Source organism: Enhydra lutris, unplaced genomic scaffold (genome assembly GCF_002288905.1).
Source record: "Enhydra lutris kenyoni isolate GAN:26980312 unplaced genomic scaffold, ASM228890v2 scaffoldscaffold2, whole genome shotgun sequence".
NCBI lineage: Eukaryota > Metazoa > Chordata > Mammalia > Carnivora > Mustelidae > Enhydra > Enhydra lutris.
The window spans coordinates 49,344,589-49,366,519 of NW_019154086.1; the positions used below are offsets into that span (position 1 = coordinate 49,344,589).

A 21,931-nucleotide genomic window follows, 5' to 3' on the forward strand; every position below is an offset into this window, starting at 1 on the left:
ACAGAGATCACAAGTAGGCAGAGAGGCAGTCATAGAGAGAGAGAGGGGGAAGCAGGCTCCCCACTGAGCAGAGAGCCCGATGCGGGGCTCGATCCCAGGACCCTGAGATCATGACCTGAGCCGAAGGCAGAGGCTTCAACCCACTGAGCCACCCAGGCGCCCCTTGGTGAATATTTCTTTTATGCTAGAAAATAATGTGTATTCCAAGATGTTGAGTAGAGTGTCCTAAAAATCTCAGTTATGTTAAATTATTTATTAGTAATGTTGTTTAGGTCTTTTGTATTTTACTGATTTTTTTTTACTGACTTTTATCTATTCTATGAATTTGTTCAATGTCATTGTTAATGACCAAAGAGTGTTCCAGTCTCCAGCTATGATTGGTATTTTTCTTTTTCTCCTTTCAATTCTATCAGTTTTTGCTTTATGTACTCTGAGGCCCTGTTATTAGGTATATACACAGGACCATTATGTCCTTGATGAATTGACCTTTTTATCATTATTTAATGTCCTTCTTTATTTCTACTTTAGTGACCTAGCTCTTCTCTCTTCGCATGCTGCTGCTTTTTCAAACTCCCCACCAAGAAGAAAGATCCTATTGGATTTGCCAGGCACCGTTGTATTTGGTAGTGTAGTATCTTTTGACAAAGATCTTCAGACAATTATGTCTCAAACAACTGTCCAGTCTGTAGGTGACAGTTTTGGTCAGGTGCCCATTCCTGGTGCAAACACTTGTAGCCAGGATGTGAATGAGATCCTGTGTCACAAACCATGGTAACCCATTTAAGGAATTGTCTCATTTGCTTTCTCTGAAGGGAATTGTGTGGTCTTGGTAGCTGTCATAATATCATGTCCCATCATATTTGCAAAACCTGGTTCTGGTTTTGTGTCTTGCTTCTTTAAACACTTAATTATAATCAAATAACTCACTTAGTTTTACAAAAGGGTTTGCAAAGACAGATGCCCACAAGAGTTGGGTGGATGTCCTAACTGAGTAAAGTGGGCCATATTGTAGAGTCATAGGGGTTTGGGGATTGTGGGGATTCTGGCAATATGGAGAGTTCATGCTTTGTCTAATAGGGGCAGTACTAATTGTCATGTGAAATGCAAGCCTAATGTTAACTAACATTTATGGTTTTTCAAGACAAGTGGTAATCTGTTAGAATTTTATGTTATTTAATTGTAAGTTATTCAAAATATTTAAAGAGTTTGAGTGAGTCATATAATATGGGCCAAACAAAGTATGTATGTGAATGATCTGTCACCTTGTCAGGCTGTGGTCACCCCTGTGAGAGAATTCTTAAATACCTATTGCTGAAGCCAGATATGTAATCAGGAGGGGTCAGTAATAATGGGAGACTTATTGTAGAGGATTGTGTTCAAGTTCACCTCAAGTGCTAGGAGCTGTTGTTGAGTAAATCACTCACATAACAGTTATGGCTTGGCATAAAGGGACCAAATATGCAGATGTATATACTTTTCGATTATTTGAAAAGTGACAAAGGGGAGTGATAATGTAGACCATGAGCATTGGTTGGGTACAGGGCTTTGGGCTCCCTCTGTCTCATCTTGGGGTCTGCTCTGAGGAAATAATCTCAATACCTAGGTCTCCTGCCATGCTGTTTGCCCTTGGTATGGTCCCCAAGGAATGTGTGTGGTTGAAAAGGAGAAGTTAATGAAAAGGCACTGTAGTAAGACCTGAAGGGGAGAACCATAAAACCATGGAAATACAAGACTGCAATACCGTGAGTCATAGACCATGTGAGAGTATTCCCTGCTTTAGCCAGAAGATAAGGATATAATTTTACAGTAGCTTGCTTTTGTATACCAACAATCAAGTTTATCGTTTAATATGGTATCAAATAAAGTAGAGATTTGGCACTGATCCTACAAATTGATTAATGTAGATGACCAGCATGTAATAAAGCCATCTACATTGATCAAATTAACCAGATATTTACTCTTCATTTAGTTTAGTACTGTTTTGATGGCCAAAATATAATTTAATGTCAACTAGCACAAACATTATTTTTTAGTTCAGATGGCAGTTTTTAAAAAAATCATATAATAAAATTATAATAGTAGGTTTTTTCATCTAATTAGAATTTGCTTACAGTGTGAGAAGAAAGTGACTTGTTTGTTTTAAAAATCATTATAATATTTAAGATCTGTGGTATTCCATAGTTACCTTTAGAAAACAAGGAGTGTAGAATTTTTATTTTTTGAAATTTATTTTAGTCTCATGGAAATACGGAACTGAATTTGCATAGGTTAAATGAATTTTACATTTTTTATATGTAAGAAACAGCACTTATGAAATCATAGGGGAATCATATAAGCCAATTAGCATTTTGTGAATGCTGATATTAATATTTGGGGTGACAGGGCAACATAGTCCTCCCAAATTTCCATCACATCTTTTTGGTTCTTTGTTGACTGTACTCCCAGAGGGAAGTAGTCTGGCAGTTGGGCTGATCCTGAAACAGGAGTACATGCGTCAGACATCAGTGAATACTCCGTTATAAAATCTCAGTTGCATTGCTTGTGCCTGTCCTTCTTCTGAATTTCAGGTGTTCTGGCTCTGATGGATTTGCAAGGGACATGTCATGTTCCTTCAGTCTGCAGGTCACTGTAAAATGTTTGCAAGGGACATTTCATGTTCCTTCAGTCTGCAGGTCACTGTAAAATGTCTTTTGTCTGTTCTCTTGGCTACTGTGTGGTGTGGATGATCCCTCGGAAGACTTCTGAGGATTCTCTGCTGCCAGTTTCTTCTCCTCTGACGGGTAATTCTTGGTCTGAGAAAAGTGTGAATTTCTTTTGGCTTTAAATCTTGGGAAACAAGGGCCTAAAGAAAGAGTATAGACAACTGTTATTTATGATTTCGGCTCCTCAGAGGAAACAGGACCATGTGCTTTATGTCTTTCGTATTTAATTGCTTAGCGTCATCCAGAATTCATGAGTTTACTTAATTTTTCTTGGGTGAAAGTGCTAAGAAAAGATTCAAGCTTGCAAAATGCTGCCAAACCAGCTCCTAAATTATGCATTTCTCATGTAAATATTGCAAATTCTAAGGTATTTTAAATGAATTTTTAATCTAATATTTAGCATTAAAGTTTAAATTCCTGCCTAGAATTTCAAACATGGAAATACACTCTAAAAGGAAATAGGGGTTTTAGTTGTTTCTTTAATAAGATAGAAAAAAATTTAATCATTTAAAATGTGAAAAATACCCATTTCCCTCCTTCTTACTCTTTCTAAGAAATTTTCAATTGTACTCAGTTTAGTCAGTATGTTAAATAGGAACTCTGAGACACAATCCCAAAGCAGCTTTGTCTTCCAGATCTCTTTAAGTTTATTTAAGATCCAGTTTTCCTTTTCCTACATAAAAACTTAAGCAGGTTACACAACTTTTCTGATCACTCTGAGTTTAGAAATAAAGCAAAACCAGAAAAATCTCGACTAACAGATAGAAATATATGTGTGGTTTCCAGGATGCCAGTGATCCACCCTCTATGAGTTCAGAGGTCTACCCCCAGCTTCCTTCTAGTGAGGTCTCATCAGCGAGCCCTCCTAGGACAGAATCGAAGGTGGTCCTGCACTGGCTCTTCTTGTGTTCACATCTCATCATTGGGAGCTCTCAGATGTCCTTGCTCCTGACATATTCCAGGAATGTAGGCCCTGTTGTTGGGGTAGGAAAGGGCTGGGACTTGTAGCTCACCAAGTTCTACAAGGAAACTTCCTCAGAGTCTCTCTATAGATGTTTACTCTTGACGTATTTATTACCCGTGTAGTTCTGAAAGTTAGGCAGCCAGTTTTCAGTCATTTTCTTTACGTGAGTCCTTTAGGGCAGTTTATTGTACTACGTGCTTTGGCATCTTATATCTTAATAGATAATGTTGTAGGGTCTTGGATGACTATCTTTTAAAATTCTGTTCCATAGAAAATCCTAGTAGCTAAAGAATGTAACAGCCTTTTTATGTTAAATGTTTCTATCTAAAAGAGACTGAGAGTAGAAGAGAGAGAGAGATTTATAGGTAAATTGAGCTTCTGTTGCTCAATATCAGTTTTATTGGCAAGGAAGTAACCTATCACTCTAATCTTAATAGATGTGGTAACATAATTTATTTTCCAAGATATGATCTGTGGAAGAATTTGACATAGTAGAAAACATACTGTATTAGAATTCAGAAGACACATGTCCTGATCTTAAGAACTTTGGCAGTCTAGACAGATACAGTATGTAGGCTTTTATGTGGAAACTAAAGGAATTGAATTATATCAATTCAGTAACATGTATTTATTGAGTTCTTAATTCAGTGCTTAAAGTAATGGAGTTCTCAGAGGAAGCAAGATGGTGGAGAAGTAGGGGACCCTGTTTCAACTGGTTCCCTGAGTTTAGCTAGATATCAAACCATTTTGAACACACACGAAATCAGCCTGAGATATAAGAATATACATCTGGATCTCATAAGCAGAAAAGCAGCTGCTTTTTGCAAGGTAGGATGTGTGGAGTCATGAATCTGCGGGGAGATATCAGAAGATAAACAGAAGGGGGAGGGAGTCTCCATAAGCTGGCTCCTGGAAAGTGATGTAACACCAGAGCTTAAATTGGACCTCTTTGAAATCTGCTCTAGTGAGAGATATCTCTCTCCGAAAGGGACTCTGAAAATGAAAACGCAGAATTCTAGGTAGGGCATTGTGGTATTGATAGGAGCAACCACAGAGCCAAAGGGGGTTCCTGACCTGGTAGAGTGCCTGAGCAGTGGAGACAGAGGCAGGTTATGGTCAGTGAGCCCAGGAAGGGACTTATCTCCATAAACCATAAGCTGGGTGGTTGAGAATCGTTCTCTTGAGCAGCCTGAAAAAATCTGAAACCTGTGCCTGTGACCAGGCAAAAGAGCACAGAGCGGTAGTGTCCCAGAATGGGCTTTAAAGTGGTACCCAGGGGTGCTTGGGTGGCTCAGTGGGTTAAGCCTCTGCCTTTGGCTCGGGTCATGATCCCAGGGTCTTGGGATCGAGCCCCGCATCAGGCTCTCTGCTCAGCAGGGAGCCTGCTTCCCCCCCCCCCCCCCCCCCCCCCCCTCCCTGTTTGTTTGAACCCCTTTTTCCTTTTTCCAAAAAAAAAAAAAAAAAAAACTTAAAAAAAAAATAAAATAAAGTGGCACCCAGACATGATCCAGGAGCTTTGGGGATGTGCAAGAGCCGGTGGCTCCTCATGACTTTGGAGTCCTAAAGGGCAGTGGTACTCGGGGGGCCCTGGGACAACCTCTGAGAGGGTTGCTGTGGGCATGGTCCACCAGTGGCTGTGGTTTTCAGCAGAGCATATGGAGGTGGAGACTGTTTGTCCCGGAAGGCTTATTAAAAAGGGAAGAATTTTCTGCTCTGGGCCAGAGGGTTGGCTGTGGCCATTTTTGTTCTGATCCTCTGAAGAGGCATGGAAAGCACCCCAGGGAACAAAAGCCACAACAGAGGACTGGTTTCCACTGAGCCCATCCCCCTGACAGGGGGTGGGGCAACTCTATACAGGCTGGGTTACCTGAGAAACAGTGCTCAGGCCCCTCCTGCAGAAGACAGGCTGGAAGAAAAGGTGGATGACAATCCTATGGATCCCATAAGCCTGTAAAATCCCAACACCTAGGGAAATTGTATATTGAGCCCTAGGTGTGGCTTCACGACTTGTTTATTTTCAGATGAAATTCTTTTTTTCTTTTTCTTACACGTTTTCTGTTTTTCTTTCTACCTTCTCATTTCAATTAGATGTTTATTATGTCAGTTTATATTTCATAGTCGCTTTTTAACTTCTGTTTTTTTCACACATATATACTTTTATAGATAGATGATTTTAGTCCTTTTTTTCACTCTATTCAATTTTACCTTTATATATACAAGCTTTACTTTCATTGTAATTTTGGGACATAGTGTCCTCTAACACACAGACCAAAATACACCCAAGAACAACTGAAGACTGCTTTGTCAACACTGAGAGAGATTGTAGCCCCATCTCTCCCTTCCTTTATAAAAATTGTTTAAATTTTTAAATTTTATTCCTGTGTTTCATTTTGGCTTTTTTTTTATGGTGGTGGCTTCTGAACACTCTGGATTTTGATGGGATGCATCTTGCTTGGGTGTTGGTTGATATTTTGGACTCCGCTCATTCATTCAACCATCCCTCAAAAGAATGACTAGGAGGAGGAACTCTCAACAAAGAAAAGAACCAGAGACAATGTCCTCTGCTACACAACTAATGGATATGGATATGAGAAGCTATCAGAGGTAGAATTCAGGCTAGCAATTATAAAGTCAATAGCTAGGCTAGAAAAAAGCATTAGTGACAATACAGAATCTCTAAGAGCAGAAATGAGATCTAATCAGGCCAAACTAAAAAATGCTATGAATGAAATGCAGTCTAAACTGGATACTCTTAATAGCAAGGGTAAATGAGGCAGAAGAATTAGTGTTCTAGAAGATAAGCTGATGGAAAGGAAATTGAGGAAAACAGAGATAGGCTGCTAGTAGCACACGAGAAAAGGATTGGAGCAATTAATGATTCATGAAACATTCCACTGTCAGAATTATTGGAATCCCTGAGGGGGTGAAGAGAGTGAGGGCTAGAAGGTATATTTCAGCAAATTATAGCTGAGAACTTCCCTAATCTGGTGATGGAAACAAGAATTTGAGTCCAATTTGAGTCAGCAGAGAGCACCCCTCCCAAAATCAATAAAATAGATCAACACCCTGACATATAATAGTGAAGTTTGCAAATTTTACAGCCAAAGAAACTATTCTGAGAATATCCAGTAGAGGAGGTTCCTTACATATGGAAGGGGAACATCAGAATAACAAGAGACCTGTCCACAAAAACCTAGCAAGCCAGAAAGGGCTGGCAAGACATATTCAGGGCACTAAATGAAAACAACATGCAGCCAAGAATACTCTATCAAGCAAGGCTGTTGTTCAGAATAGATGGAGAGATAAAGAGCTTCAGGACAGACAGAGGCTAAAACAATGTGTAACCAGCCAGCAAGACAGCCCTGCAAGAACTATTAAGGGGGAGTCAGTATATGAAGAAAGATGCCAAGAGTCCCATAGATCAGAAAGAAACAGAGAAAATCTATAGAAACAGGAACTTTACAGGCAATAGAATGGTACTAAATTCATATCTTTCAATAGTTACCCTGAATGTAAATGGGCTGAATGATCCCATGAAAAGACACAGGGTTTCAGATTGGATGAAAAACCAGGAGCGTCCATATGCTATCTACAAGACTCATTTTGAACCTAAAGACACCTCCAGATTGAAAGTGAGGGGATGGAGATCAATTTACTACTCTAATGGACCTCAAAAGAAAGCTGGGGTAGCAATCCTCATATCAGACAAATTAGATTTTAAACCAAAGAACATAGTGAGAGATGTAGAGGGACACTATATCATACTTAAAGAAAGAATCTATCTAACAAAATCTAACAATTGTAGATATCTATGCCCACAACATGGGAACAGCCAATTATATAAGCCAATTAATAACCAAAATAAAGAAACATATTGATAATAATACACTAATAGTAGGAGATCTCAACACTCCACTCACAGCAACGAATAAATCATCTAAGCAGAAGATCAGCAAAGAAACAAGAGCTTTGAAGCACACATTGAACCAGATGGAATTCATAGATATATACAGAACATTACCCCCTAAAACAACAAAATACTCATTCTTCTCCAGTACACATTGAATTTCCTCCAGAATAGACCACATACTGGGTCACAAATCAGGTCTCAACTGATACCAAAAGATTGAGATTATTCTCTGCACGTTTTCAGACTGCAATGCTTTGGACCTGGAACTCAACCACAAGAAGAAATTTAGAAGGAACTGAAACCCTTGGAAGTTAAAGCACATCCTGCTACAGAATGATTGGGTCAGTCAGGAAATTAAAGAAGAACTTAAGCAATTCATTGAAACTAAAGAGAATGAAAATACATCGGTCCCAAACCCATGGGATACTGCAAAGGCTGTCCTAAGAGCGAAGTACATGGCCATCCAAGCCTCTCTCAAAAACTTAGAAAAAATCACAAAAGTACAAGCTAACTTTACACCTGAAGGACTTAGAGAAAGAATAGCAAATAAAGCCTAAGCCAAGTAGGTGAGAGAAATAATAAAGATTAGAGCAGAAATCAATGAAATAAAAACCAGAAAAACAGAAGAATAGATAATGAAACTAGAAGCTGGTTCTTTGAAAGAATTCAGATCGATAAACCTCTTGCCAGACTTATCCAAAAGAAAAGGGAAAGGACCCAAATCAATGAGATCATGCATGAAAGGGGAGAGATCATGACTAACACCAAGGAAATAGAAACAACTATTAAAAATTATTACCAGCAACTATATGCAAACAAATTAAGCAATCTGGAAGAAATGGATGCATTCCTGGAAACTTAGAAACTACCAAGACTGAAACAGGAAGAAACACAATATGAATAGACCAATAACCAGTAAAGAAATTGAATCAATAATCAAAAACCTCCAAAAAATAAAGAGTCCAGGGCTAAATGGCTTCCCAGGGGAATTCTACCAAACATTAAAGAAGAAATAATACCTATTCTACTGAAGCTGTTTCAAACAGTAGAAATGAAAAGAAAACTTCCAAACTTGGTCCTATGAGGCTAGCATTACCCTGATCCCAACCCAGGCAAAGACCCCATCAGAAAGGAGATTTACAGACCAATATCCCTGATGAACATGGATGCCAAAATACTCAACAAGATCCTAGGCAATAGGAACCAACAGTACCTTAAAAGGATTATTCATCACGACCAGGTGGGATTTATTCCTGGGATGCAAGGGTGGTTCAACATTTGGAAATCAAGCAACCTGATAGAGCACATTAATAAAGAAAAAGACAAGAACCATATGATCCTCTTAATTGGTGCAGAAAAAGCATTTGACAAAATACAGCATCCTTTCCTGATTAAAATTCTTCAAAGTATAGGGATAGAGAGAATATATCTCAATATCATAAAAGCCATCCATGAAAAGCCCACCAGAGATATCATTCTCAATGGAGAAGAACTGAGAGCTTTTCCTTTAAGGTCAGGAACATAACAGGAATGCCCATCTCACCATTATTTTTCAACATAGTACTAAAAGTCCTAGCCTCCACAATCAGACATAAAGAAATAAAGACAGACACAAAGAAATAAAAGGCATTCAAATGGGCAAAGAAGAAGTTAAACTCTCTCTCTTCACAGATGATGTGATACTTTATGTGGAAAATCCAAAAGACTCCACCCCCAAATTACTAGAACTCATATGGCAGTTCAGCAACGTGGCAGGATACAAAATCAATGTGCAGAAATCAGTTGCATTTCTATACACTAACAATGTAACTGAAGAAATAGGAATTAAGGAATTGACTCCATTTACAATAACACCAAAAACTATAAGATACCTGGGAATAAATCTAATCAAAGAGGTTAAGGATCTATACTCTAGAAACTACAGAACACTTCTGAAAGAAATCGAGGAAGACACAAGGAGATGGAAAAACATTCCATGCTCATGGATAGGAAGAATAAACATTGTGAAAATGTCTATGTTGCCCAGAGCAATCTATACTTTCTGTGCAATCCCTATCAAAATACCATCAACATTTCTCACAGAGCTGGAACAAACAATCCTAAAATTTGTGTGGAACCAGAAAAGACCCTGAATCACCAAGGAGTGTTGAAAAAAAGAAACCAAAACTGGGAGCATCATGATTCCTGACTTCAAACTAGATTACAAAGCTGTGATCATCAAGACAACATGGTGTTGGCACAAAAACAGACACAGATCAATGGAACAGAGTAGAGACCTCAGAAATGGACCCTCAACTCTATGGTCATCCAATCTTCGACAAAGCAGGAAAGAATATCCAATGGAAAAAAGAAAGTCTCTTCAATATGGTGCTGGGAAAATTGGGACAGCCAATGCAGAAGAATGAAACTGGATCATTCTCTTACACTATACACAGAGATAAGCTCAAAATGGATAAAAGACCTCAATGTGAGGCAGGAATCCATCAAAATCCTAGAGGAGAATATAGGCAGTAACCTCCTCGGCCTCAGCGACAGCAAGTTCTTTTAAGACACGTCTCCAAAGGCAAGGTTAGCAGTAGCAAAAATGAACTTTTGGGAATTTATAAGGATACAAAGCTTCTTCACAGCTAAAGAAATAATTAACAAAACTAAGAGGCAACCCATGAAATGGGAGAAGATAGTTGCAAATGACATTACAGATAAAGGGCTTGTCTCTATAAAGATTTATAAAGAACTTATCAAACTCAACACCCAAAAACCAGATAATCCAGTCAAGAAATGGGCAAAATACCTGAACAGACATTTCTCCAAAGAAGGCATACAAATGGCTGAGACACATGAAAAAATGTTCAACATCCCTAGCCATCAGGGAAATACAAATCAAAACCACAACAAGATACCACCTTACACCATTTAGAATAACAAAAATTAACAATGCAGGATACAACAAATATTAGTGAGGATGTGGAGAAAGAGGAACCCTCTTTCTCTGTTGGTGGGAATGCAAGCTGGTACAGCCACTCTGGAAAACAGTATGGAGGTTCCTCAAGATGTTAAAAATAGAGCTACTCTACAACCCAGCAATTGCACTACTAGGTATTTACACCACAGATAGAAGGGGCACATGTGCCCCAATGTTCATAGTAGCAGTGTCCACAATAGCTAAACTGTGGAAGGAGCCGAGAAGTCCTTCAATAGATGAATGGAGAAAGATGTGGTTCACATATACAATGGAATATTACTCAGCCATCAGAAAGGATGAATCCCTACCATTTGCATGGACAAGGATGGAACTGGATTATTGTAAGTGAAATAAGTCAAGCAGAGAAAGACAATAATACAATTTCACTCTAATGTGGACATAAGGAATAGCGTGGAGGACCACAGGGAAGGGAGGGAATACTGAACGGGAAGAAATCAGAGAGGGAGACAAAGCATGAGAGACTCTGGATTCCAGGAAACAAACTGAGGGTTACAGAAGGGATGGGGTGGGGGGGATGGGTTAACCAAGTGATGGGTACTGAGGAGGGCACGTGTCGTGATGAGCACTAGGCATAATATGTTATACACAACTAATGAATCATTGAGCACTACATTTGAAACTAATGATGTACTATATGCTTGTTAACTGAACATAATATTAATTTAAAAAGTAATGGAGTCCTCAGTAGACCTTACAGTATACTGGTAAAGATATGTTAAATAATGAAATGAATATAAAAACTAAGGAAAGTATGGTTGCAAGTTTTGATAGTGCTCAGAATGGAAGGAACATTTCCTTATGAGACCCTGACCTAGGTTGGGGGTGGCCAGGAAAGGCTCTTTTGTGAAAAGTAACCCTTGAGCTGATTGGAAGGATGAGTAGGAGGTTACTAAGGAAAGGAATTGGGGTGTGGACTAAATGAGTGTGTGCGTCATGCTCATATGTTTGTAAGTAGTGCTTACTGTGGGGCATGGCATCTGTGCACTAGTAGCTGTGGTTGCAGCGCTAGCTGTCATCAGCTGTAGGCCTCTGATACTGCCCTTATCATACCCTCTCGGTGACGTGGTGGGCGCAGTTAGCCCTGTACATTTCTCTCATCTCGACTATTTCTTAGTACTTGAGATTTCAGAGTTAATCTTCTGTGAAACGTGAAGTAGATGAAGTCAGTGTTGGCTAGCTTCTTTTACCCCCCTCTCTGCCGGCAGACCTGCTCCCCTCCCCTCAGCTCCCACGCTGGCCTAGGAAATTACTCTTCCTTTACTTACCCCTGTCTTATTTTGGTAGTTTTCCCATCAGCATCTTTCTCTTTCATTCTCAGTTTTTATTAGCCATTTTCTTCTTTTTAAAGTTTGTATGAAAGATTGCATGCGTTGAGCTTGAAATTAGTGAATTGAGGGTACACAGTATCCTGTCTGGTTTAAAGGGGACATATTCTCTTCACTTCTTAGAGTATTAGCTGGAGAAGATTGCCAGTTTAGCTTCTATACTTATTCTTAAAAACATCTCCAGTGGCATTTATTTAATCATAGTAACAGACAGACTCCCCTAACCCTATTCTACCCTTTAAGATGCCTTAATTCCTGGTTCCTTGCCCGTTCCATGATAAACCTCCCCTGTCTGCCTCTTAATGCTTGAGGTTCTTTCAGTTTTCCTTTTGGAAACTTAGAGACTTTCCCTAATATTATTTTCCTTAGGGACTTTTCCTGATGTCATCAACTGCTTTATATCCTATCACAGATGGCTTATTTTATGAAATGTTTTAACCTATAAATTTAACTCCTGAGAAATCACCGGACTATATGTGAAGAACATGAGGTTCTATAGAAGGAAGGTGTTATGTAGATTTATTTTTTTAAACTAATTGTAATTATACCAGTATGTTATTGTGTTACTTTTTTTGGAGGATTAAGATAATATCACTTCAAAGTAAAACAGTTTGAGATACCACCATGGGCTTAATGTATTTTTCATGATTAGAGTAGCTTCTCTGTTGGATATCCCTGACTTATTTTAATCTACCGTTAGTCCCATACTGTTCTATAGTCCTAGGGGCACAGGCATTCTTTTTAGAAGAGATAGAGGTTGATTTTCATTTCCCAGGATTTGGCTCTGGTAGATCACTATTTTCTTTTTTGAATTTTAACAGTGTTATTGAGGTATAATCTACATTCCACAAAATTCACACATTTAAAATTCAGTTATTTTTTGGAAATTTATAGAGTTGTACAACCATCTAACAATCCAGTTTTGGAAGTTTTCCATCACCCTAGAAAAGTTCCATGCAACGTATTTGCATCAATCCCTCATCCCTCCTCTCTAAGCCCCAAGCAAACACTGATTTGCTTCCTGTCTTTCTAGATATGCTTTTCCTGGACATTTCATGTAAATAGAGTCATACAGTATATAGTCTTTTGCATCTGGCTTCTTAACATTTAGCAAAACGGTTTTGAGAAGCTCATCCATGTTGTATCAGTAGCTTGCGGTTTTCTTTTCCCCCAGGTGATGTTTCATTGTATGGGTATACCTCACTTTGTTTGTCCACTAAACAGGTGATGGATATTTGTATTATTTCTGTTCAGTAATGCTACCATGAACGTTAATGGTCTTAGTGTGTCGTGTATTCTCACTGTACTTGGTAGATCCCTAGGGGTGAAATTTCTGGGTTGTTATGTTACAGTCTCACCAGCAGAGAATGAGGATTCTAGTTACTCTACCTCCTTGTAACAACTTGGTTTTGTCTTGATGACAGCCATTCCAGTGCTGTGTAACGACATCTTACTGTGGTTTAATATGCAGTTTCCTAATGTGAGTAATAATGTTGAGCATCTTTCCATGTGCTTATTACTTTTTTGAAACGTTTACTCCAATATTTTACTCATTTTAATATTGTGTTGTCTTTTCATTATTGAGCTATAATAGTTCTCTATATTTTCTGTATTTGAGTCCTTTATCAGATGTGTGAATTATAGATACCTTTTCCCAGCCTGTACCCTGGCTTTTTATTTTCTTAATTAAATCTTTTGAAGCACAGAAGTTTTTAAAATTTTAATGAAATCCAGGTTTTTAATTGTTGTCTTTCATGATTTATGGTCCTGGTGACTTATCTGAGACTTCTTTGACTAAACCAAAGTCACAAAGATTTTCTCCTTTGTTTATTTCTAGAAGTTTTATGGCTTTAGCTGTTACCTTTAGGTCTGTGATGACATTTTGAGTTGATTTTTGTGTATGCTTGAGGTAAGGGCCTGAGTTATTTTGTTGCCTATTAGTATCAAATTGTTCCAACACCATTTATTGAAGACTATTTTCCCCCCATTTAATTGTCTTATACCTTTGTTGAAAAGCATTTTACTAAAAATATAACGGTTTACTTCAGAACTCTCAATCCTGTGCCATTTTCCTGGTGATCTATCCTTAATCCTAGTTCCACACTGTCTTGATGACTATAGATAGCTCTGTAGCAAGTTTTGAAATCAGACAGTGTGAATTCTCCAAATTTGTTCTTATTTTTCAATATTATTTTGGCTATTCTAGTTCTTTGCCTTTCCATGTGTTTTAGAATTTGTTCATCAATAGCTACAAAAAGTAGCTGCTGGGATTTTAGATGGGATTGCTCTGACTCTATAGATCAGTTTAGACAGAATGGAATTTGTTAATCCATGAACATTGCATATCTGTCCATTTTTTGTCTTATTTGATTCCTTTCATTAGCATTTTATGATTTTTATTATATAAATGTTACATAGAATTTGTTAGATTTATGTGTAAACATTTCATTTCAAGTGCGCTATTATAATGACGCTCTTAAAAAAAAAAATGGTTTCTCATCCCTCCTCAGCATTGCTAGTTTTGCTCAAACCCTATCAGTCTTCTTTTCCCATCTTGTATTTGAATCTGGCCAAATAGCAGCTACTTACTTTCTTACAAAATAAAGTAAGTAGCTGCTGAAATTTTTCATTTGTGGTTTCTAAGAGATAAAGGGGTGAACAGTTTTTATTATTCTGAGTCAGTGATTCATCAGTAGTTGTTCAGTAAGACTGTCATGTTAGTCTGCTTATGTTCTGAATAGTTTAACACGACAAACTTTTCTCAAGAGGTTTGGTCTGTTGGCAAAGTGTGAGAACATAACCTTTCTTCTTCCCTCTGTAGGTGTCGCAGCTTCCCTGGAAGTCTCTGAGAGTCCTGGGAGTATCCAGGTGGCCCGGGGCCAGACGGCAGTCCTGCCCTGTACCTTCACTACCAGTGCTGCCCTTATTAACCTCAATGTCATTTGGATGGTCATTCCTCTCTCCAATGCGAACCAACCTGAGCAGGTACTTCTGTTCCATTCCATGCTACCTCTCAACCATTCATCTTTTCAGAAGACGTGGGTCAAAAAGCATCCTGAGTACATATTTGATTTCTAGAATAAGGTAGTACTTTCGATGAGCCTGTGCTGTTTTAAATCCTACTTCTGTGTTATTAGTCAACTATCATTAGAGGTTAGCCTCTTTTTAAGAGACTGGTTTTTTTTTGGTTTTTTTTTTTTTTTAACAGATGTCAAGGGACTCCTTCTGAGAATTTTATGTAGGAACCTGGAATTTTTCCAAAAGCCATTGCTGATAGGAAATACCAAGGCAGAAAAAGCAAAGTATACTTTGACAGGAAGGGACTGACACTGACACAGGTGGATGAGAGTATGTTCGAGAGACAGTGATAATGTTAAGGAAGTAAAATTAGATAGTAATACTTGATTTATTTGGCTTATTTCACAAGTGTTTTAAAATAAACACAGCCAGGCATACTAGCCAGCCTCAAAGAGTCTCAAATAAATTAGGGTACATGAAAACAGAAGCTACTACCCACTTACAGGTAAAAGATCCATAATTTGTATTAACCATTGCAGAAAATGATGTTCAGAAAATTAATGATTAGTAATCAAGATTATACCTTTATTCCCAAAGATAATTTATTACTGTTATGAAGCTTTTCTGCTTCAGTAGTAAGCTTATTACTGCCTAAAAATATCTGATAAGGTAAATTTTCTGATATGGATTCAAATATGTATATTTAATAGAAGCTTTTTTTGTTTCTTCAAACCATGGAACTTATTATAATTAGACTGAGTCTTTAAGATCATTTTATTCAACCTTTTCACTTTAGGAGGCAAAGAAAGACTTGTCTGTAGTTACCCAAACATTTACGGATGGAGCTGAAATAGAACCAAGTTTCTCATTCTCAGTCCACAGGGCTTTTTGTAACATCATTCTGAGTCCTGTCTCATGAATAGTTAACTTTGATAATAGGAATTGATGAAAGAAGAGCAATCACAGACCTGCAACTCTTCTTCCTTTTAGGATATTCATTTATGTTCAGGCTATAACTATCATTTTGTCACCTAGTAAGCATGAGAATGGCAGTGCTGATTTTTTAAACTTTTTATTCTGGAATTATTTGAATAAAAATATTTATGGGCTGATAGTAAGATTGCATTCAAGTTATTTTCTATATTGTGATGAGTTCGACAAGGAAACAGTGTTATTCCAACTTGAAATATGAGAATTTAGAATCCCAGAATATACCTATGCATTGGTGCTACAGTAAAAAGTGGGTGACAACTGTTAAGATGAGAAATAAAGTTTTCCAATGTTTGGTGCAGTCTATTGTCTAGCAGATAGTTACTGTTATGTACCATGTGTCTAAAAGGTTTGTAGTGGCCTGTTTATTTATTTTGCTTTCTTTTTCAGGTCATCCTGTATCAGGGTGGACAGATGTTTGATGGTGCCCCCCGGTTCCATGGTAGGGTAGGATTTACAGGCACCATGCCAGCCACCAACGTCTCTATCTTCATTAATAGCACTCAGCTCTCAGATACAGGCACCTACCAGTGTTTGGTCAACAACCTTCCAGATAGAGGGGGCAGAAACATTGGGGTCACCGGTCTCACAGTTTTAGGTGAGTGACAGGATGTTCCAGGCACCTTGGCTTTGCTTACAGTATGTCTCTCTTCTTGAGCATATTTATTTCTGCCCATCCTTCTACACTTTCTCTCTGCTCGTGTCCTTTTCCTGTCTCCTCTCCTGTCTGCCCTGTCTGGACTCTGCTTCTCTCTGGTTTTTTACACATGATCTTCCCATTCCTTTCTCCTTCTAGGGGTTCTCTGAAGCTTCTTAAATGATTTGCTCTGAAGGTGGAGAAAGGTGGTGTAAAATACCGTCACGAGTGGCCTCTCACTTGTGATATGATAGGACTAAATGTTAGCACTTACCATTTAGAGCCACTTAAATCAAGAATCATTTATTTTGAGTACAAAGCAGAAGTTTCAGCTCATGTGAGAAAATGATTACTTCATGTCTACATAACACTGAGTAGGCTCCCCACAGTTCTTGGCTTATATCTCATGTCCTGGTATAATTTCAGTAATACTCCCTTTTACTCTCAAAAGTCTGAGAATGATAAGTTATATGATCAATTTGGTCTTAATACTGAGACCATACAGATCTAGGGCCTTTTCGAGGTGGTGTAGATAATGAACAATAAAGCTTAGATTAAAATGTAGATGTCTTGTTTCAAATGGCTGCTTCTCCCATTTTACCATAGAGTTAGACTATCTCATACTAAATTAAGTCTGTTCTAAACATGTTGTATTTCTCACTTCTGCTGCCTCTGAAATAAAACCCTGCTTCCTAAATGCATGCTTGTGGGAGAAGCAGCTCAGTTCAGTTCTTTTGGGCTGATGCTCTTGATTCTTCTCCATCCTAGCCATGTCTCAGAATCTACTCTCTTATTTCTTGGCAAATTCTTGCCCTTCCTTTTCCCTCCTGTTGTTGAGTTACTTGAGAATATCAGTAATGGGATTTTTTGCCATTTTCCCTCTGTGGGTGACAATATGCTGTAGCCTCGATGTCTTGTTTTCCTAGCCTTCAAACGAAATAAGAAAGCTAAGGACCAGGTTGGAGATTTCTATCCTAGAAATACAGTAATCTGCTTAAAATTGTAGAGTTTTAATTATATTTTTATATTTTATATAAAAATATGATTATATACAAATACATATTTTATATATTTTATATTTATATTAAATAGAATTTTTAATTATACAGAAATTTTTATGAAATATGGAGATTTAAAAATGCTTGAGTACTAAATACAGAGTACTAATAGAATTTCAGTGTTTTTCTGATGTTTATACCTCTAAGCTAGGTAACTGTCTTCCCACAAAAAAAAACCCTTAATTTATCTTATAGTTAATGCTACCTCCAGAGAATTGTTCTGGGTTTCCTTTATAGTCTCATGGTGGCAACATTAAAAGTAGTAATGGAGGACATTGGTTTACCCCATCACAGCAACTAGGATTCTCTGAGATTTTTTACTTTTCCTACCTTATACCCTTTCGTTGTTCTCTCTCCTCCACCCGCTTGTCTTTCCTGGTTCCTCTGTCTACTGCACTTATCTTTTATGTATTCTTACATTCATTTTTTAAAAGGTTGAACACATTTATTGAATAGTCATTAGCATTTTAAGTACATTATCACTTGGATTTCAACTTTAATTCTGATGTACCCCAAGCATGAGACTCCAGGCCATGGGCTTAGTGTATATTTTTATTTGTTTGCATTCTTACTGCAAAGCACCACATTTTTTCCTTTAGTGCTCTTTTTGGGTAATTTTTTATTTTGTGTCATTCGTGTGCTTATCTGCCTTAAAATGTCCACTGCATTACGACCAAGTAGTAGACATACTTGAACCTTCCTCTAACTTCCCCCTGCATAAAGGAGAATTTAGGCCTTTCTGGGTTTTGTTAGTAAATTAACAAAGAGCCCTGTGTGGAGAGTAGCTGCCAGGGCCAGTGGTTGCTCTTTCTTGAAATATCTTTTCTAAAAGTGGCTTCTTGCAGTAATTAAAAATATTTTTTGATTGTGGTAAAAGACACATACCGTGAAATTTGCCATCTTGGCCAGTTTTCAAGTCTATAGTTCTGTGGTGTTTCCTGTTCATGTTGCGGGGAGGCCCATCTCCAGTACTCTGCATCTTGCAAAACTAAAACTCTGTGCTCATTAAACAATGTTTCATTCTCCTACCAGCCGTGGGTAACCATTTTTCTATTTTCTGTTTCTATGGATTTGACTACTTTAGGTGCCTCATAGAAGTAGAATCATTTTCTTTTTATGACTGCCTTATTTCACTTAGCGTAATATTCTCAAGGTTCATCCATGACTGTAGCATGTGTCAGAATTCCCTTCCCATTCAAAGCTGAATAATATTTCATAGTACGTACGTACCACATTTTGTTTATCCATTCATCCATCCATGGACACTTGGGCTGTTTCCAGCCTTGAGCTACTGGGAATCATGCTGCTGCATGCATGGGTGCTCTCATTCACACCTCTACAGGCAGTCTGTGAGCATCAAGGACCTTCACCATTCTTCTTTAGAGGAAGGAGAGTGAAACCAAGACCATAAGATTCCTTGAAAATGTAATGAAGGTGTGAAGCCTTTTTTACATGATCGCCCCCTGCCAGCTGAGGCTGTGGGCCCTGCACTTGTACCCAAGCCCCTTAATAGTACCTAGGACTAGCCACGGGCTTCACTCACCGGATAGTCTTCTGGCGTGTGTCCTACAAACGTTGTCATCTGGGGTTCCAGTGCACTGAATGTTGATGTCTCCTATATCATCAGTTGGCTTACAGTAAATGCGTACTTTATTCCTTATTCTTCCTATTATAGTTCCCCCTTCTGCCCCACACTGCCAAATCCAAGGATCCCAGGATATCGGCAGCGATGTCATCCTGCTCTGTAGCTCAGAGGAAGGCATCCCTCGGCCAACTTACCTTTGGGAGAAGTTAGACAATACCCTCAAACTACCTCCAACCGCCACTCAGGGTATGTACAGTGTTGCTTTACCCATTTAATCAGCTACCACGCAAAATTCAAATTCCAAGACTCATGAAGTAATTAACTTTAATAGATTTTGAAAAATAACACACTGTCTGCTGAGAAAGCTACCTGAATCATTTTGTGTTTCCAACTTTAAAGAGAATAAAACATTTTCTTTCTCGTGTGCTGCCTTTATATATCTCATCCAGTGGTAACTATATATGGAAATTCCGTTCTATTACAGTGAAGGCTTAAAATGGCTAAATGGTAGCTTCTTTATATTGTTAACTATAAGATACCCCTTGAAGTTGGTAACTGAGAAGCCACTTCCTCCTTGAGGCACAGTTGCCTGTTTTAGTGTGAGAAGCATCAGCATGATCATGAGGGGGTCAATCATCCTGTTTTCAGCCTCAAGTCTAATTAGAGGAAGAAGATGGGAAAGAGAACAGGAAAAGGCCTCAGATCATGGGAGAACCAGGAGTTGATCACACCAAACAGGTAAAGATGGAGGAGACATGAGTGTTATCAATTATTTCCTACATGTAAATCCAGTGATTTAAATTGGATAATAAAGGAAACACTCTAGAAGATTTGAGGAAAGCTGATCAAATAGAATGAGGGGGAAATTATAGAATTATATACAAAATCTTCTATTTCAGGAAATAAAATTTGGTGGCCTTGAGTGTTGCATCGTCTGTGATAGGGGTATGTTTCTTGTAGCGTTCTCAGGGCAGGTATACAAATCCTAAGTTAAAGAGTTGGCAGTTAATGAAGGGGCCCCAAACAACCTGAATTATGCCTGAAAAGCTTTGAATCGTATTGATAGTCTATGGCTGTCATCAAAACACAAAGTCCTAACTCGTGTGGTAAAGGTAGCATGTGAAAGAACCAGGGCCATCAGCCCTGTAAGAGCCTGTAAGTTTCCCATAAGAATCTCAGAAATATTAATGGACCTTTCCATCATTTTTTAATTTACTCAGCCCTAAATTAATTATTAAAAAAACAACAACTTCTCAGTGATGGGGGATAATAACTTCTGGCTTACTTTGATAATGATTACTGCAGTACCATTCATTGTTCCCCATGGATTGCTAAATTGCTAAATGTTTCAGCTGCACTGTGGGGTAAATAGGTTTTTTTTGTGAACTAACTTGTTAATCTCACTATTTACATGTAAGTGGTGTGTTTAATCTAGCTCTTGTGTTGAAATCCTGAAAACCATATTTAAATTCCAAATTTTTCCAGTATCTATTTCAGCGACAGTTCACCTCTCTGGGCCTGTGTTGCCTTTTTTTTAATAAAGGGATTAGATAATCATTTCCAAGGTTCATTGTATCGGCACTAAAATTCAATGATTTATATTAAAAACATTTCTGTGAAATATTGGGCTGAGTTTGGAATTACAAATGAATGCTTGAAAGTGGTGGTTTGGGGGCACCTGGGTGGCTCAGTGGTTTAAGCCTCTGCCTTCGGCTCAGGTCATGATCCCGGGGTCCTAGGATCGAGCCCCGCATCGGGCTCTCTGCTCAGCAGGGAGCCCGTTTCCCTTCCTCTCTTTCTGCCTGCTTGTGATCTCTCTCTGTCAAATAAATAAATAAAAATTTAAAAAAAAAAGTGGTTTGTGTGTAAGTTGAGAAATACAGTTTAGAAAGAGCCTATCATACCTCTTTGTCTCTGAATATATGTGTCAATCACGTTTTGTGGTATCTTCTTAGCAACTTAAATATTTTTTAGTACTTTAGTTATGAAAGTGAGCTTGAATGCTAAAGAAGAAAATGTTGGCTTTTGTAATTCAAACTCTGGATTAATTATCAGAATTACTTTGAATAACTTCATTTATCATAATAATGCACATTAAGTGAATCAGATTTTTTATTTAAATTTATCTCTTGGTTCTGATAATAATAAAATAGATCTCAAAATAGTTTATAATCCCAAAATAACTTAGATTTTAAAAGCACTTCACTAATATGTTTGCAGTTGTTTAATTAATTAATTTATTTATTTTTAAAGATTTTATTTATTTATTTGACAGAGATCACAAGTAGGCAGAGAGGCAGGCAGAGAGAGAGGAGGAAGCCGGCTCCCCTCTGAGCAGAGAGCCCGATGTGGGGCTCCATCCCAAGACCCTGGGATCATGACCTGAGCCGAAGGCAGTGGCTTTAACCCACTGAGCCACCCAGGCACACCTACAGTTGTTTAATTTAAATTCAAGGTGTATTCTCTGAGAAAAAAATATTTTGACACCAGGGAAGGGCACTCTAGAAGTCAGATTAGTGACAGGGACATAATATTTAGGGGATTAGAATTGTCCTTGTGTGTAGGGCCTAGCATGAAGGAGCTCCTTCTGGACGATTCTGGGACAATTTGAAAATTAAAATCAATATATAATCTGTTGAATAAAATAAAAATCCCCAAATCCTTGCTAATATGCATAAATAAATGGGAGAGAAGGAAAAGCATTTTCTCAGAGTGGAATGTTCCTTCCCCACTGCAGAAGGAATAGTGGAGTTTGAAAA

At 38.1% G+C, this 21,931-nt stretch overlaps 1 protein-coding gene across 5 annotated transcripts in view; it reads left to right on the top strand.

Moving 5' to 3' along the window:
• LOC111150311 (immunoglobulin superfamily member 11) overlaps positions 1-21,931 on the top strand; it is a 138,832-nt gene that overhangs the window by 99,816 nt on the left and 17,085 nt on the right. For 3 of the 5 annotated variants that reach the window (XM_022507780.1, XM_022507773.1, XM_022507790.1), the window contains exons 1-3: positions 14,711-14,869; positions 16,283-16,490; positions 19,263-19,418. In XM_022507780.1, coding sequence (XP_022363488.1) covers positions 14,831-14,869; positions 16,283-16,490; positions 19,263-19,418 — 403 coding nt within the window. In that variant the 5' untranslated portion in view covers positions 14,711-14,830. Of the gene's footprint in view, positions 1-14,705; positions 14,870-16,282; positions 16,491-19,262; positions 19,419-21,931 lie in introns of those variants that run through there. The other 2 variants (XM_022507768.1, XM_022507766.1) reach the window with 1 other exon arrangement.